The following is a 16,488-nucleotide window of genomic DNA, read 5'->3' on the forward strand; positions in this document are numbered from 1 at the left end:
GTCCGAGTGCAGCTCGACGTCGTGGTTAGCCGCAGCTCTCTCGATCAGAGCGTTGAAGGCCGCCGAGTCCTCCGTCGGTGACGTTTTGGCCGCAAAAAGTTGCGCGTCCTGGCCCGACTGCGGGTCCTCTGGGTCGCCTCCGGCCGACCAAGGTTCGTGCTCTTCCTCCGGATCCGAGTACGCCGGATAGTTGTACTCGGCGTCTTCCTCGTCCGCATCGCCTGCGGCGGAATGCGTTGGCGAGTGTCCCAGTGCTTGTGGAGACACAGGTTCCACCAGAGCCGAAGATTCCGCAGAGTCCCTTTTATTTTTGAGAGGGATCCGAAAATGTTCCAACACCGGCTCCGTAGTGATTTTCCTCTTGAGGAGAGACAGTTTCCCGGTGTTGGCGTCGATGATTACCTCACGACGTTCCTCTTCAGCAAGCGGCTGGAGCCGAAGCTTCGACACCACCAAGGCAGCTTTCGGTGTCAATACCTCCTTCGAGGGTCCGCCCTGTTTCGGCGCGAAGGCCTTTGGCGCCGACTTGGGTGGCAGGGTAAAACGGATAGGCGTTTGCTCCTTCGCAGGCTTAGGCGTGAGCTTAGGCGCTACAGTGTCCTGAGCGGGAACCACACTGTCCTTTCGTATCCGCTGCAGGGATTCCGCTACCTTCTTCGTCAAGGCCGGAGAGGGCTTGACCGGCTCGAGCGACCTCTCTGCGTCGAGAGCCGGATCGCCGGCAGGCACTTTCTTCAGGGCCGACGCCCCATGCCTATGCGCGTCGTCGCCCTGACGCTTCTTCGGAGCCGTCTTCGGGTCCACAACCCCTTTCGGCGCCGACGCAGCCGCGTCGGACGACTTCGCCTTCGGCGCCGACCCCGAGGGTTTCGGGTCGGCCATCTTGGCGTGGCTCTTCAAGTCGGCCATCTTGAATTTTTTGGAAGTTGACGCCTCCAGAACCTTCTGCACCAGCGTAACTTTCACTTTCGGTTTCGCATCCGAAGGTGCGTGACCAGACGGCTTCACTTTCGTTTTCTTCAACGGGAGTGGCTTCTCATAAATGTCCGTGACCGGGCCCTGAGGTGGGGACGTAGGACTCATAAGTAGATCTTGGGTAAGGCCCGAAGGCGATCCCTCGACCTGGGCCGTATGAAGGGGAATGACCCCTGAGTCTGGTTGGGGATGCTCCTCCTCCGAGCTATCCCCCACAGTGGCAAAAGCCCGATCGTCGTCCCCTACCTCGTCGGTGACTTCGTCAAAGTTCTCCTCACCCGCGTCGTAGGTCTCCCCCTCGGACGCGGGACTAGAGTCCGAACCTTGCACGTCGTCTTCGCCTTCAACAGATTCCTGGAATATGTCGTCTGGTGGGGGCGCCGCAGTAGCCGATAACTTAGCCTGGAGCCTATTGGCCCGACGAATCTTCAGAGTCTTCTTGCACCGGAATTTCGAACACGCCATGCAGCTGTCTTCGTCGTGGTCCGGTGACAAGCATGTATTGCACACAGGGTGCACGTCGAGGTGTGAATATTTGGAGTAACACACCGGGCACTTCTTAAACGGTGTTCGCTCCATAGCAGAAGTGTAGTGTAGGCCCGTCCGCGCCGAAAGCACGCGGAAGGGCAGCAAGAGTTCGGAGCTGAGAGTCAGACAAGAAAACCCGTACGCAACTATACCGACGCTCAGCCTAAAGACCTTTTGGTCTCGAGTAGAAAGTTGAACAACTATTGGTTCCGACAGAGGGAACCGAAACACATCCGAACCCAATGGCGGAAAAAAACAATCTGGGGATGGAGGCGATGCCCATGCGCACTGTAGTCCAGGGGAGGAGCCACCTATCTCGTGATACTTCGAAGACTCTTCCAGGACAACAATGTGCAATCATCCGGACCCAACACTAGGCGGCGATCTATGCACAGATATGAATTCAGCAGCCCACATGCCTCGAACACACTGTAACACCTTTTTAACTTCAAAAAAGGTACTCCGGACACTCCAGGATGCTTAATTCAATTTTATTAGCAACAACGAGTCACAAACCAACGCGTTTCGCCGTAAGGCCGTGACCAAGCCTTACAGTGAAACACGTCGGTTTGTGACTCGTTGTTGCTAATGGTTTTTAAAAAGAAATTTGTAAAAGATAACGGAGGCATATATTTAAAACATTGTAAGTAACTCTAAGAACCAGAATGCACTAGCCCATTAGGGCGGGACTTATAAACTCGATCAAGGGCTGGAGTGCCCGTAGCGCGTATGGCGATATTTTGGTGGAAGTGCATGATGTAATATCACTGCTTCACACTCTGCAGTCTCACTGAATAAAAAGGATGAAAATCACGCCGTGTGTGGTACCTTCAAGTAGGAATACCTTCTTTTGGAGATATATATATATATATATATATACTTAAAAAACCATAGGTTTCAGGCCTTATATTGTTAGGAATTAGCATTTAAAAAACCATTGAAATTGCTCCTATATAGTTAGTTGTACTAACTATATTCCGCGCACCCGCAATCCACTGCTGATGTCACATATTACATTATTCATGACATGGTCAGTGACATCACTGATGACATCACTGATGACATCACTGATATCTCATTTGACATCACTGATGACATCACTTATGACATCATCCAGTGACTGTGTTTCTGTAAAGTTTAAATATGTTTTACATATTGAAGAATGAGTGGATGTATAAGTGTCTGGATGAAGGATTTAGTAGGTGCGTGACTGACTGTATGAGTGAGTGATTAAATGAGTCTTACTAAATGCATGGGTTAGTGACTAAACTGTCTGAATGAGTGCATCAGTATGTCTGTTGTTGTGTAAGCTGCTGCATGTGTTGATCAGTAGCTATATGAGTGGCTATATGGGTTATTGATTCGTTGCCCAAGTATTTGAATGAGAGACTGAGTGTGTGTGTTGGTGGCTGGGAGGTGTGTGACTCTGTGCATAGATGTGTGAGCAGTTGATTCACTAGGTGTATGAGTTCAAGAGTGCATGTGGAAACAGCTATATGGGCGGTTGACTTTGTGCATGGGTGTGTTAGTGAGTGAATGGATATCTCAGTGCTACATGTCCAAGTAAGTACATATGTAAAACACAGTGCATGTGAGAGTTGGCATATATAAATGACTATACATGAGAGCCAGTGAATGTGCGAGTGGCTGTATGGATCATTGTGTACTTGTATCAGTGATTGTATAATAGAGTAAGTATGTGTTAGTATATGTTTGAATAAGTAAGGTGTTGTGTGTATAACTGTATAGTTGAGGAAATAGAAGAGTGATTGATTCTTTGCATGACTGACTAGGTGTGTGAGTAACTCCATGGATGAGTGGCAGTGTGCGAGTGTCTGTATAGGTGTATGAGTGCATATGATAGTGTTGTATTGATGAGTGACTGTATGTATGAGTGATTCTATCGGTGAATGAGTGAATGTATATGTAGACCTAGGAATCAGTGAGTGCGTATGTAGTAACTGGTATTGGTGTGTCAATGGTTTAAAGAATGGTAGTCTGTATTTAACACTGGGTGTATCAAAGGTTATATTAGAGTGTGAGGAGGTGCATTGTATTATCACATGATTGATATCATCAGTGATGTGATCAGTGATGTCATTTGAGATGTCATCAGTGATGTCACTGACCATGTCATGAATGATGTAATATGTGACATCATCAGCAGTTGATTGCGGGTGCGCAAAATATAGTTAGTACAACTAACTATATAGGAGCAATTTTCAATGTTTTTTTTAAATGCTAATTCCTAACTATATAAGGCCTGAAACCTATGGTTTTTTTAAGTGAATTTGCAAGGTTTTTAAAATGCTAATTCCTAACTATATAAGGCCTGAAACCTATGGTTTATTAAGTGAATTTGCAAGGTTTTTTAAATGCTAATTCCTAACTATATAAGGCCTGAAACCTATTGTTTTTTAAGTGAATTTGCAAGGTTTTTTAAATGCTAATTCCTAACTATATAAGGCTTGAAACCTATGTTTTTTTCCAGTGAATTTGCAAGTTTTTTAAAATGCTAATTCCTAACTATATCAGGCATGAAACTTATATTTTTTTCAATAAATTTCAAAGGTTTTGTAAATGCTAATTCTATTAGCGCATAACGTTTATATATGTTATTATCCTTCTGGGACCACCTGAGCAGCTATCTTGTTTCTCAGGAGAAGTGAGGCACAAGAGAGCACAAAACAAGAGTGGAAAACGCGAAAAGGGGGCAGGGTTGAGACCCCCTGACCCCCTAGCCCTTCTCAGTGGGTCCCAGAAGGACCACCAAGTGCAAAAATGTTTTTTTTTTTTAAATCGCGGGGTACGCGCACGGTGCGCGTACCCCGCGATTTTTTTGAATTTTGTATTTTTGTTTTGCCCTTGGGGGTCCTTTTGGGACCCCCTGAGAAGAGCTAGAGGGTTAGGGGGTCTCTACCCTGCCCCCTTTTCGTGTTTTCCACTCTTGTTTTGGGCTCTCTTGTGCCTCAGTTCTCCTGAAAAACAAGATGGTGGCCAACACTTCCTGGTTTGGACAGTTTGGAATGTTGACAGTTGACTGCCAGCCAATCAGAAACTCGCTCGCGCACGTAAGGGTACGCGCACGGACGCGTACGGTTCGCGCACCGTACGCTTACGGTGAGAGTACGGTGAGCGCATATAGATATATAATTTGCTCAAATTAAATTTTCTCAACAACTAGGTCCCATAGAAAATGCTATTTGAAAATTTTCAAATTCCATTTTCTCAAGAACTACTGGAGGGATTTTCACCAAACATAGCAAAGACACATCTGCATACCAGGCCCTACCATTTTGCCAAGTTTGGTGTAATTCCATTCAGCCGTTCGGGCTGTAGCCGTGTCTAAAGGTCCCTATGGAAATTAACATGGGGAAAACACGTTTTGGGACCCCCCTTTCGGCCCCCGCTTGACGAATCCCCCCGAAACTTTCAGGGAAGGAGCGGAGCTGAGCTGGCCAAAATTCTGGAAGATTATACAAAGATTGCTCAATCGGCGCCAAAGTTATTCCCAATAGAATTCCACTGAACGTGGGTGATAAAGTTCGTAGTCAAAGACTGTCCCAAATGAAAAGACGCTGAATCGTAATTGCAAAAAAGTTCAAAGTTCTTTTAATAGTCCATTTAAGAAACCAGCCAACGCGTTTCGTTCCGTCAAGCGGAACTTCTTCAGGGCTGTAAATCATAAAGTAGAAGAAAAGACATACAAAAAAACAGTGTAAGTTACTTCAAAACCAAGCTAGGCAGAAGAAGTAGGACCATTCGAACTGTGAGAAGTACGCTCGTCTAAATAGCAAGGTACGCAATCGCTATACTTTTACCACACGAGGGAATCACTTACCCAATGATAAGTACATGTAAGATTTGGGGACCAATATTTCCGTTATATTTTGCTTTTTGCACTTTTAGGCGATTATCATATCCTCACATCCTCCAAAATATCTGAGAGAGATATCATTTGAGAAAAATATCCTCTTCTACTTGGATCTACCTCACCCTTGACCACCCGCATAGAGGGAACAGATATACTTTAACTGGACGTTCTGCCTGGGAAAATATATATACGTGTGACGACACCTATTGCGGTAGGAATTATACATATTTTCGAATGAATTTCATTTTATTAATATTTCCCCATTTTGCAGTCAGAGAATCTAATAGAGAGAGAATCAACATTTTCGTGTATATCGAACTGTTTTTTTGATAGCGGAGGTAAAGAATGATTTGAATACAAGTGCCTACAACTAACAAGTTCTTTCAATGGAGTGTTTCTTGAACAATGTGGTATGAGGAAAACCCTGAACTGACTTTTATAATCACCGGTGTCATATTACATTGACAACTTGTTTAAACACGAATCTCCTCTTTTCGACATATATCTTTTGTAAATACTGTCTGCAATAATATTGACTTATAGCTAAATAAGTGCCCGTGACCGGATACTGTGTGATATGAATCGTTAGGTATGGAAAATGTTTGGTGCGGAAAGACTACTACAGTCTAAATGCTCAGATGTCAATAACAATGATGACGCTGTTTTTTGTAAATGCATATTGAACTCAGATATGTAGGAAGATTCAATTCTAAGTAATATGTGATTAGCTGAATTTTCACCCAATAACACTACTTCACTTTTGAGTTCGTACCCAAGACATATAAAGCGACTTAAATAAATTGAATATGCAGCATGATAATTAGAGAAATGGTTCAACAATGCACTTATGTGATGATATGCTGCAATTTTTAGACAGTATTGTGTTTTTAATATGGGTTTGTTTTGGTGTATTTGTATTTTTATGTATTTATTCATGTATGTACACATTTTTTGGTTTTGAAGTAACTTACACTGGTTTTTTGTATGTCTTTTCTTCTACTTTATGATTTACAGCCCTGAAGAAGTTCCGCTTGACGGAACCAAACGCGTTGGCTGGTTTCTTAAATGGACTATTAAAAGAACTTTGAACTTTTTTGCAATTACGATTCAGCGTCTTTTCATTTGGGACAATCTTTGACTACGAACTTTATCACCCACGTTCAGTGGAGATTTAAACTCTTAAGCGGTGCTTTTTCAAGCTTGATAAAAATATTGACCTTTTCCCAAGGCTTTGGGATATACTCTCAGGACAGGGAGTATTTGAAAACTTGCACGCACTTCTAATGGAAATCATACATACGTATTGGTGATATGTGGGTTGGTGCTTTGAGAGTGTAAGAGTGGTCCACTGTCCATATTGTGTTGTAAAAAATATTCCCAATAGAATGTTGAGCGCATATAGATATATAATTTGCTCAAATTCAATTTTCTCAACAACTACTGGAGGGATTTTCACCAAATATAGAAAAGGCAATATACTGCATATTTGTCCCTACCATTTGCCAAGTTTGGTGTAATTCCGTTCAACCGTTCGGGATGTAGCCGTGTCTAAAGGTCCCATAGAAAATGCCATTTGAAAAAGTTCAAATAAAATTTTTGCAAAAACTACAGGAGGGATTTACACCAAACATACAAAAGGCACTGCTGCATACCAGTCCCTACCATTTTGCCAAATCTGGTGTAATTCCGTTCAGCCGTTCGAGCTGTAGCCTTGTCAGAATGTCCCTATGGAAATTAACATGGGGAAAACACGTTTTGGGACCCCCCTTTGTTCCCGGCCCCCGCTTGACGAATCCCCCCGAAACTTTCAGGGAAGTAGCAGAGCGCAGCGAGGCAAATTTAAGGAAAATTACAGGCAGATAACTCAATCGGCGCCAAAGTTATTCCCAATAGAATGTTCGGAGTTTCCTATGGTAACTAAGTCCTAACTATATATACCTACTGCTTCAGGTTTTACACTTGTGCATAATTACTGAGGGTATTTACTGGTGCCTGCAGCTTGCCGTCATGTCACATGTGCTGCCACTGAAGAGGGCGTTGGCCCGAAACACGTCTGGCAGGAAAGGAACTCTGTTCGCAGCTCGCGCCCTTGCGCTGGCATCAATTCCGACCTGTAAGTGCATCCCCACCTAGCGGCAACTCTTTCTTTCCATTTTTTGCGGCCTGCCCGGTCGCGGGGTTGCACTACCGCTCACAACTGCGGGTCCACAGCTGCCTTACTTGGGCAGCTTTCTGTGGTATAGGAGGTGCCTTTACTTGCGGGGTGCTTGCGGGGACATTGGCAATCCCTTTAATACTTTTTTTGCATGCGAATGGCGGCGGCGACCCACTTGGGTTTTACGGAACCACCAGTCCCAGAGAGCATCGTTTCAGGTTTGACACTTGTGCATAATTACTGAGGGTATTTACTGGTGCCTGCAGCTTGCAGTCATGTCACATGTGCTGCCACTGAAGAGGGCGTTGGCCCGAAATGCGTCTGGCAGGAAAGGGACTCTGTTCGCAGCTCGCGCCCTTGCGCTGGCATCAATTCCGACCTGTAAGTGCATCCCCACCTGGCGGCAACTCTTTCTTTCCATTTTTTGCGGCCTGCCCGGTCGCGGGGTTGCACTACCGCTCACAACTGCGGGTCCACAGCTGCCTTACTTGGGCAGCTTTCTGTGGTACAGGAGGTGCCTTTACTTGCAGGGTGCTTGTGGGGACATTGGCAATCCCTTTAATACTTTTTTTGCATGCGAATGGCGGCGGCGACCCACTTGGGTTTTACGGAACCACCAGTCCCAGAGAGCATTGCTTCAGGTTTTACACTTGTGCATATTTACTGAGGGTATTTACTGGTGCCTGCAGCTTGCCGTCATGTCACATGTGCTGCCACTGAAGAGGGCGTTGGCCCGAAACGCGTCTGGCAGGAAAGGGACTCTGTTCGCAGCTCGCGCCCTTGCGCTGGCATCAATTCCGACCTGCAAGTGCATTACCACCTAGCGGCAAATATATATATATATTAATTAATGGCTCACACTCCATTTCCTTCGCTATGAAAACAAAGTTCAGCACTCCCGGGGCACAGGCAGATGTTTCTTCATTTCGCCATTAGTCGCAGACAGACGCGTTTCGGACGTGAGTCCTTCATCAGTGTTTACTTTGTGCGCCGTCAGGCGGCTACCTATATACATCATTCTGACACGCCCAGCAGTGTTATTCAAATGGGTATCGAGATCGCATGTATGTCTCTGCGAAAGGTGCGGCCATCTTGGAACGCATAAAATATGCGCTATAGTGTGTCTTTTAGCCATTTATCATGCCCATCTAGCCGTGTATCGGCCTGGTGGCCGCAGGGCTCACGTTCGAAACGAGTCTGTCTGCGACTAATGGCGAAATAAAGAAACATCTGCCTGTACTCCGGGAGTGCTGAACTTTGTTTTCATAGCGAAGGAAATGGAGTGTGAGCCATTAATTTTGAACGCGTGTACCATTGTGTTTTGAGCACCCGCTCGGGAGTGACCTGTGATTCATGGTACAACACGAGCGTCGAATATATATTAATATATATATATATCTTGAATGGCACAGTAAAATGGGCAGTCCAAGAGGAACCATTCAAACCAACATGGAGGACAGTTCACTCTTCCTTGACACAATTTAAATTTTCTTATGATATGCACCAACTATTTAATATGCTCCCTGGAAAGTTCTGAATAGTCAATATAAGGGGCTTACCCACATGCACCCCAGATGGGAAGATTTAGAGGGCGATCTAAAGAAATAATGTTGAATTCTTTCCGACCATCAAAACATTTACCTACCCAATTTTTTATTCAGGCAAGTTTTAGTAAGGTTTTTACAGTACCTCTGGTTCGTTTTCCACTATTTTAAGTACTTCACATTTTTGACTTGTGACCTAGATATTTAGAAATCAACGTTTCAACAGAACGTCAAATACCTAAAATTTGCTTACGCTAATTACTAGTAAATATACCTGCAGCATGGAAAACGAACAATGCTTTTTCCGATCATGGGTAAGGTGAAGTGAACAGTAGAACTATAGAAATGACTATGGCGCCTGCAGAGAGTGAGAAAAAGAAACACCGAGCGACACAGGCAATAGCCCACCTGGCATTTGATTCCTGCCTGGCTACATGGACAAGCTTCCGGGTCACAGTAGAGTCGGCAGTCGCAGCCGCATTCTTCCCGCGACAGCCGGATGGCCCTTAGCTCCTGCTTCTCCTCAGCATCAATGCGGTGGACACCAGATGCCCGAAGCAGAGCCCGGCGTCGCTTGGTAGCCAGCGGCTGCAGGAAGAAATAGTTATCCACCTCAACATTGTCCACATCGATGTCTTCATCAGACACATCCTCCAGGGTCAGGATCTCAGCCTCTTCAGACTCCACGGTGCCATTCTTGGTCAACTGAATAGATAGTGGAAAAGAAAGGGAGAATATCAGTGCCAGGGGACAAAGCAAACTCAACTAGACGTGTGCTGTCTGTTAAATTTCGGTGGGTTGAGCATTCGCAGCAAAGATTTGTGAGCAACCTACAATCACTAGTTCTAATTCAGCAAGTGAAAGTACCACTAGTATGGGCAATAAAATGCTTGTTTGGATAGGTCTTCATTTATGGTGTGGCTTACATACAAATAACTCAATACTGTTACCCAAAAACCTGGTTTAGTTGGAGTTCTTTTACTGCTGGTTACAATATTGGCAATTAATAACAATATTTTACTCCACAGGGTAGGACTGCTACCTCTTTCCTCACTGTGCAGCACAGTCCAGATGTGGCCCGGTTAAATGATAACATACTATGAAAGCCACTGCACAGGCTCTCGTGAGAGGAGATCGGCAGGCACATATTAAGTCATTTCTGATACTAACCAAAATGTGTTGGAGCTATAAAAGAGCTACAAGCACATAATGCTACCTGAACCTCCTAAAGCTGTGGGGATATTGAAAAGTCTCTTTGACTAGCCTGGGCTAGAAACGGAGATCTACACGTTGCACTAAAATCATTGCTATAGAAGGAACCCAGACAACTGTGTCACCAGCTATGCAGCCTGGGATAGGTCAATACCAGGATAGGGCCTAAGTTTAGTCTAGGCAAATGCAACAAGCTACTACTTCTGCAACTGGATACAGCTCTAAAACTGTGTTGAGGTTTGTCTTGAGAAACTTTGAATCTTGAAGCTGGGAGGGGACAGTATGGCCTATTAAGTGTTCACTGTCTCTGGCTGAATATTGTTCCCTGAAGATAACCATGAAAAGAGGTTATGGAGGCATCGGTGAGTGGCTGAAATGTGCTCTAATTTTTACTCCTTATAATACAGTGTACCATATAGGTCGTTGAGGTCACTAAGAATGTGCTGCCAATACATTCCTAACATGGAGGTGCAGGGATCTGTATCGGGAGGCAAGCTCCCAGCATACGAGGAGCATGTGGAGGAGCATGTGGATGAGCATGTGAATGCATCTTACTAATAAGATCAAGACGGTTGCTCAGTTACACCAAGTAAACGAAAAGGCGAGGCCTGGCAAACAGAACGGTGCAGAAATCAGGCTTGTGGCCTTGCATCATGCTCCTTGGGGATGTCCCTGTATCTAATCTGCTACGCGACGAAACTTCCAGGACCCAGGGGATGCTGGCACTTAAACCCGCTAACTAGACAAGCGACAGGAGGAAGCAGGGGGGGAGAGAGAGTCCTTACTGGAAAGAGCAGCACCAGTGCCTTGCATTGTATTATCATGACTATAGTTTAGAGTCGTCGTCTGCAAACCTAGTTTATATTAATAGCATGAGAACTCGACTGGGTCTGACCCGCCGAGTCCCAGTTAGACACCGCCGGCCTAGAGACGATTGATTACTGTAAAAATAATACACCTAGCTGGGGTTGTGAAGGTCGGTCTTTGCTTTGCAAGAAATACCCAAAATGTTGTTCAGGGTCCTGTATCTAATAAGATTGTGTGTGCTTCCCAAACGAGCAGTGGCAAAAGGTGAACAGGTGATCCAACAGCCTTGGGTGTACTGCAGAACTGATAAACTCCATACATTGCTCAGTCTTTCGACCTCAGGGAGGCTCACTTTACGAGTTTGGTAAAATAAAACATTTTAAATAACTTATCTCGACAGTGTAAGATGTTGGGAGATGATGATACTTATTAGGAGGATGCACTGTCATCAGACTAAGGGCCAGATGTAGGTAGCCTAATACCGGTCGGTAACGGCCGAAATTACCAAATTTCGGCCGTTACCGACCGGTATTAGGCTTTTGAGATTAAGGTGGCCAATTTACAGATTCAGTAATTTACCGAATCTGTATTTTAAGGAATCGGTAAATTACAGATTCCTTCAAATACTGAATCTGTAAATTACTGAATCTGCAATGTAGGGAGCACTCAAATGAGTGAATTGCATAGTTAAGGATTCGGTATTTACCACCAACTAAAAGTTGATAGTAAATATCGAAAACATTTGGAAAAGCATTTGTGTGCATTTCCAAAAGTGCCATGTGGCAGACATACACGCCCTTAGGGCATGTATGTGTGCCACATGTGTACACATGCACGCTTCAGGGGTGCAACAGGGTGTCAATGTGACACCCTGCCACCCTTGAATGTGTTCCCCCATTACCGAATCGGTATTTACCGATTCGGTAAATCCCATTCATTCCTATGTGCCTCCAGGCCCATAGGAATGAATGGGAATTACCGATTCGGTAAATACCGAATCGTACTGATTCGGTAATACTTACCGATTTTTTTCCTACGTAGCATTTACCAATTCTAAAATACAGAATCGGTAAAATTCGGTATTTTAGAATCAGTAAATTAGGATTACCTATATCTGGCCCCAAGAGTCCTAAAATGCTGTAGCAAGAACTGGGGCTGCTGCCGGATGCGATGGACAAGTTTTGTGCTGGGCGCAGCAACTACAGGATGGGTGAAGGGCTACAATGTGAAAGAAGTTGCTGAGAGTTGCTGGACTGACTGGAATATTGGATCAAGGGTTGAGCAGTGTTTGGAGAAGAGGCTTTTGTAGGGTAGAGGCAGGCGAGAAGCCATGTGCACCAGAGAAGGTAACGTAGAGGATTGGTACAAAATACAACCAGGGAATAAAAGGGAACCACCATCAGGCATTTAAATCTAGGTGCCAACATTTGTAAAAACCGAACCCCAATGATATATCCTTTGACAGGGTCATTCTCTGAAAAGGCATGTGGAATAAAGGGGGATACGGACGAGTTTAGCATGCATTTCCCAACCATACTTATTGTAGTGATCACCAGGGTATCATTTTCAACAGGAAAGCTAGCTCGACAGATGACAAAAACCAGGCATAAGAGTTCAGAAAAATATTGGTGAAAAGATGCACCAAGTATTCTCTATTTACCACAGGAACATAAAAGCAGAGGGAAATGAGGCCTGCAAGACAGATAAAAAGGTATGCATCTACCGATGGGATAACATTTATAGTTATAATAAAACAACAAGATGCGGCTAAATTGAGCTGTGACGGCTTGTGGAAGCCCCAGATAGGAAGAGCTCAACCCTGGAATGCACTTTCCAGATTTGTTTAGAGAGCTTTCATTGTTTGTAATTAATACCTGAAGATTGCCTTTGCAGAGGAAGAACACAATTCCATAATTCCTTGTTCCCAGTTTTCTGGGTGTTTTAATTGTTGTTTATTTTACCCTGGCATTGACTAATTGTTAACTGCACTAGGTGTACTTATGCTCGGTTGTCCTTATTTGTTTTGTTTGTCTTGGACACTGAAGCAGGCAACGGAACTGTGAGCAGAAACTGACACAGGGAATTGAAGCTACTAAATCATGCGATTACACCAGAAAATTGACAAAATATACATATAGAAAAAACAGGTCAACCATAAAATATGCAGGATCACCGGTCTAGGTATTCCTAAATTATTAACAGTAGCAATTATCAAATTAAATTAATCCTCAAAATATTACGAGAAAAATCAATGAGAAAAGTCGTTTTTTAAGGGTGTTTAAAGAAGTGTCTTCAATATCAATGTATTACCTTCTGTAGCAACCAGAATATAAACATGGACAGCACACACCCCATTTCCCCTGTGCAGCACACCCCTTAATTCCCACTAGACACCGCAGGTAAATGGCATTATTATTACATCTGTGGTCAATCTATACTTATCGTCATGTGTTATTGTCAGACCCTGAAAAATCAATAAAAACAATCCGAAAATAATGGGAGAAAACACTCTGGTCTCCGCAGAGCCATTGCTGCTTCCTTATTGTTTAGATGAGACAGAAAAAGCCTCACAAGGAAGCAACTCCCGCGAGAACGAGCTCCTTGTGCTTGACAACAGACGCAGAAAGGAGCAGATGTGCGACCTGCAGTCACACATGGCAGAGAGTTTCTAAGCTACCTGTGGGTGAGCTCTTTCAGGGAGATTTGAAGCCTCCATGGAAAGAAGTATGGTTACGTTGGGAAAGAAGGTCATTCTATCTCAGTAAATTGGATATCTTCTCCCTCGCCAATAAAGTGGACGGATCTCTTGCCCCATCAGAACCCATTGTCTGGCATCCCCTGCGCTAGTGAAAAAATCTCCTCTACTAATGGCTCTGTCACCACTAAAAGTTTAACCTCAAGTATGTTGTATTCTTGGGATGACTGGAGTAAAGCAGACGTCCTCACGAAGCAGTGGTTGATTGTGCCAGTGGTTGGCACTGGCAGTCACTTTTGAGGTCTGGGCTTATTTTCATCAGCCTTGACCGAGAGGAAGAGCGAGAAAAGAAGAAATGAAGAGGAAGGAGAGGAAAAATAGCGACTAAGGGAGAAAGCAGGGAAAAGTGAGAAACAGTCAAGAATGAAAGAGGCCTAAGGTGGAATCAACGGTTGGTTGTATTCAGCAACTCTGGCATTAGGAAGCACTGTGAGCTCTTAAGAATTACTTTGTGTAACTACACCCATTTTGCTTTTAGAAAGTTAAGCACTAGCGTAAGGCATTTAATATGAATGCTCGATTTCAGTGCCTTTCTTGGAACATCCCTGGTCAGTTTCCATCATTTGCAGATCAGCCATACTTTCTTGAATGCTTTCCTGGTTCAATGAATGACAGAAAGAATTAAATAAACTTCATCACATTCCACCTCAATCCCACACCCTAAACCCCATCAGCAGGATCCCATCCAATCCCATCCACACCTTTTTACTACGGAGTAGAAAATTGGAAACTAGATTTTTTTTGTCAGTTGTTTATCGTCTCAATTTTCTCAAGTGCCATGAGATAGAGTCCTTTACCTGCTGGCAGCAGGTTTGGTTAGAGGTTATTTTCTTTTTGTTGCTTTGTTTCCAACTCAAATTAAAATTGTATAAAATCAATATTTTGGCTGGTGGCCTAGAAAACAGATGCAAATTAAATAGGCTGTAAGATTTATAAAGCAGATATCAAATAGAGTGCGGCCTAATTCACTATGCTTTAGGGGCACATAGTTAGAGGCCTTCTAAACTGGCCAGCCTAGGTTCCTTTCCCTAAAACTCTAGTCACATGGCCACCCCCTCATGCCAGTGAAAAGTGTCGAAATACATGGCAGAATTTTGAATGACAGATTTTCTGTTGAGTCACAGTAAAACTCTAGTGTTACACTGCCACAGTATCCGCTTAATTCTCAACTAACAGCTCTGTTAAAAGCCAAATAGAGTGTATCTGATACGAACTACTATAAACTCACATCTGTTGTACTGCAATGCCTTATTGTCGACTCTTGCTCTTAAATGTTTGTCATATTAGCAGTGAGAATATTTTGGGAATTAAATTGTGAAAATGTAGCTAGCTAGCTCGCAATCAAGAGCTGCGCAAAGTCTAGACGGTGAGGGCAGAACATTTACAAAGAGTATGACAGACTTAAACACATCAATGCGCAGAGGGAAAGGAATAATTTTGTTTCAAAGGAAGAGGCAATCTTCTAGTGGAGCCTGGAATTGGGATGGTCTTACAGTTCTTGTAATTAATGTTGGCAATAGGATAGCCAAGATAGTTGTGCGTTTGAAAGAACACGCTATCACTCACAGAAGTAACTCACTTGGTTGGCTATCAATTCGAGCAAATGGTTGAAATTAAAATGGAGGTTCAATTGTAAAAAGTCTAGACTGGCCATTATCTGCAAAACCTGGGGTCACGTTACACTCCAAGGTCAGCTGCCAGAAAAATATTCCATAGTATGTTAACATTTGATATGGGCATACGAGGGATTCAGATTTGGTTATTTTACAACACAAATGCATTAAACATTGCAATCATTCATCTAGAATATTAATATGACGGGTTCCTATTAAGGCCATGTGATGTACGAACAATTACACATAAATACCGATTCTCCAAGATCCATATTCGATTTCAGCTATGCAAATCACTGCGAAAACTAGATTATACGATGTAATAAAAGTTCATAAAATATATGAATTTTAAAAATCATTGGACAATAATTCTTTAAAAACTTTGTCCAACAAAATCACAGTTTTACTTAGAGTCTCGTCATCAACCTCTGATTACTGCAACTTTTGGTTAAAATAACTTACAAAGTAGTCAAGCCATTAGAGGAGTCCAAGGTCACATCATCCTTTATTATTTAACACAGATAAATATGTGGTTTTCATGATTGTTTCTTAGGAACACCCAATAAAACACAATCAATCAGGATTTATAAAGCGTGGCTAATCACCTGAAAGGGTATCCACATGCTTCCTGGTCAACCAATAGGCCTCGCCTATGTGAGAGCTATTGGCTTTGGCAATGTGTTTAGCAATTATGTACACCAGTGTGCCTGCTGTTCAGCTTGGCTAAAAGTTAGTGGTGTGGAATGGGGTGGGGTAGATTGGAGTGGGGTAGACTACTGGCATAGAGTGGGGGTAGCGTAGGGTAGAATGTAGTGGAGTGGATTGGGGTGGGCTAGATTGGATTAGGGAGTTGGGTAGATTAGCATGCTAGACTGGGTAGATTGAAATTGGGTAGATTGGAGTGGGATAGATCGGAGTGGGATATATTGGAGTTTATTGAAGTGGTGTAGATTGGGGTGGAGAGTGGTGGGGTAGACTGGAGAGAGGTGGGGTAGAGTGGAGTAGGGTAAATTGGAGTGAAGTGG

At 43.8% G+C, this 16,488-nt stretch overlaps 1 protein-coding gene across 2 annotated transcripts in view; it reads right to left on the minus strand.

The window, feature by feature from the left end:
- The window catches only part of CSRNP2 (cysteine and serine rich nuclear protein 2), a 102,713-nt gene that overhangs the window by 27,180 nt on the left and 59,045 nt on the right, over nucleotides 1-16,488 (minus strand). For both annotated transcript variants that reach the window (XR_015309912.1, XM_086965806.1), the window contains exon 5: nucleotides 9,485-9,781. Coding sequence is in view for 1 of the 2 variants with exons in the window: in XM_086965806.1 (XP_086821932.1) it covers nucleotides 9,485-9,781 (297 nt within the window). In the remaining variant the exon portion in view is untranslated. The remainder of the gene's footprint in view (nucleotides 1-9,484; nucleotides 9,782-16,488) is intronic.

Source organism: Lissotriton vulgaris, chromosome 1_1, assembly GCF_964263255.1.
Source record: "Lissotriton vulgaris chromosome 1_1, aLisVul1.2, whole genome shotgun sequence".
Lineage (NCBI taxonomy): Eukaryota > Metazoa > Chordata > Amphibia > Caudata > Salamandridae > Lissotriton > Lissotriton vulgaris.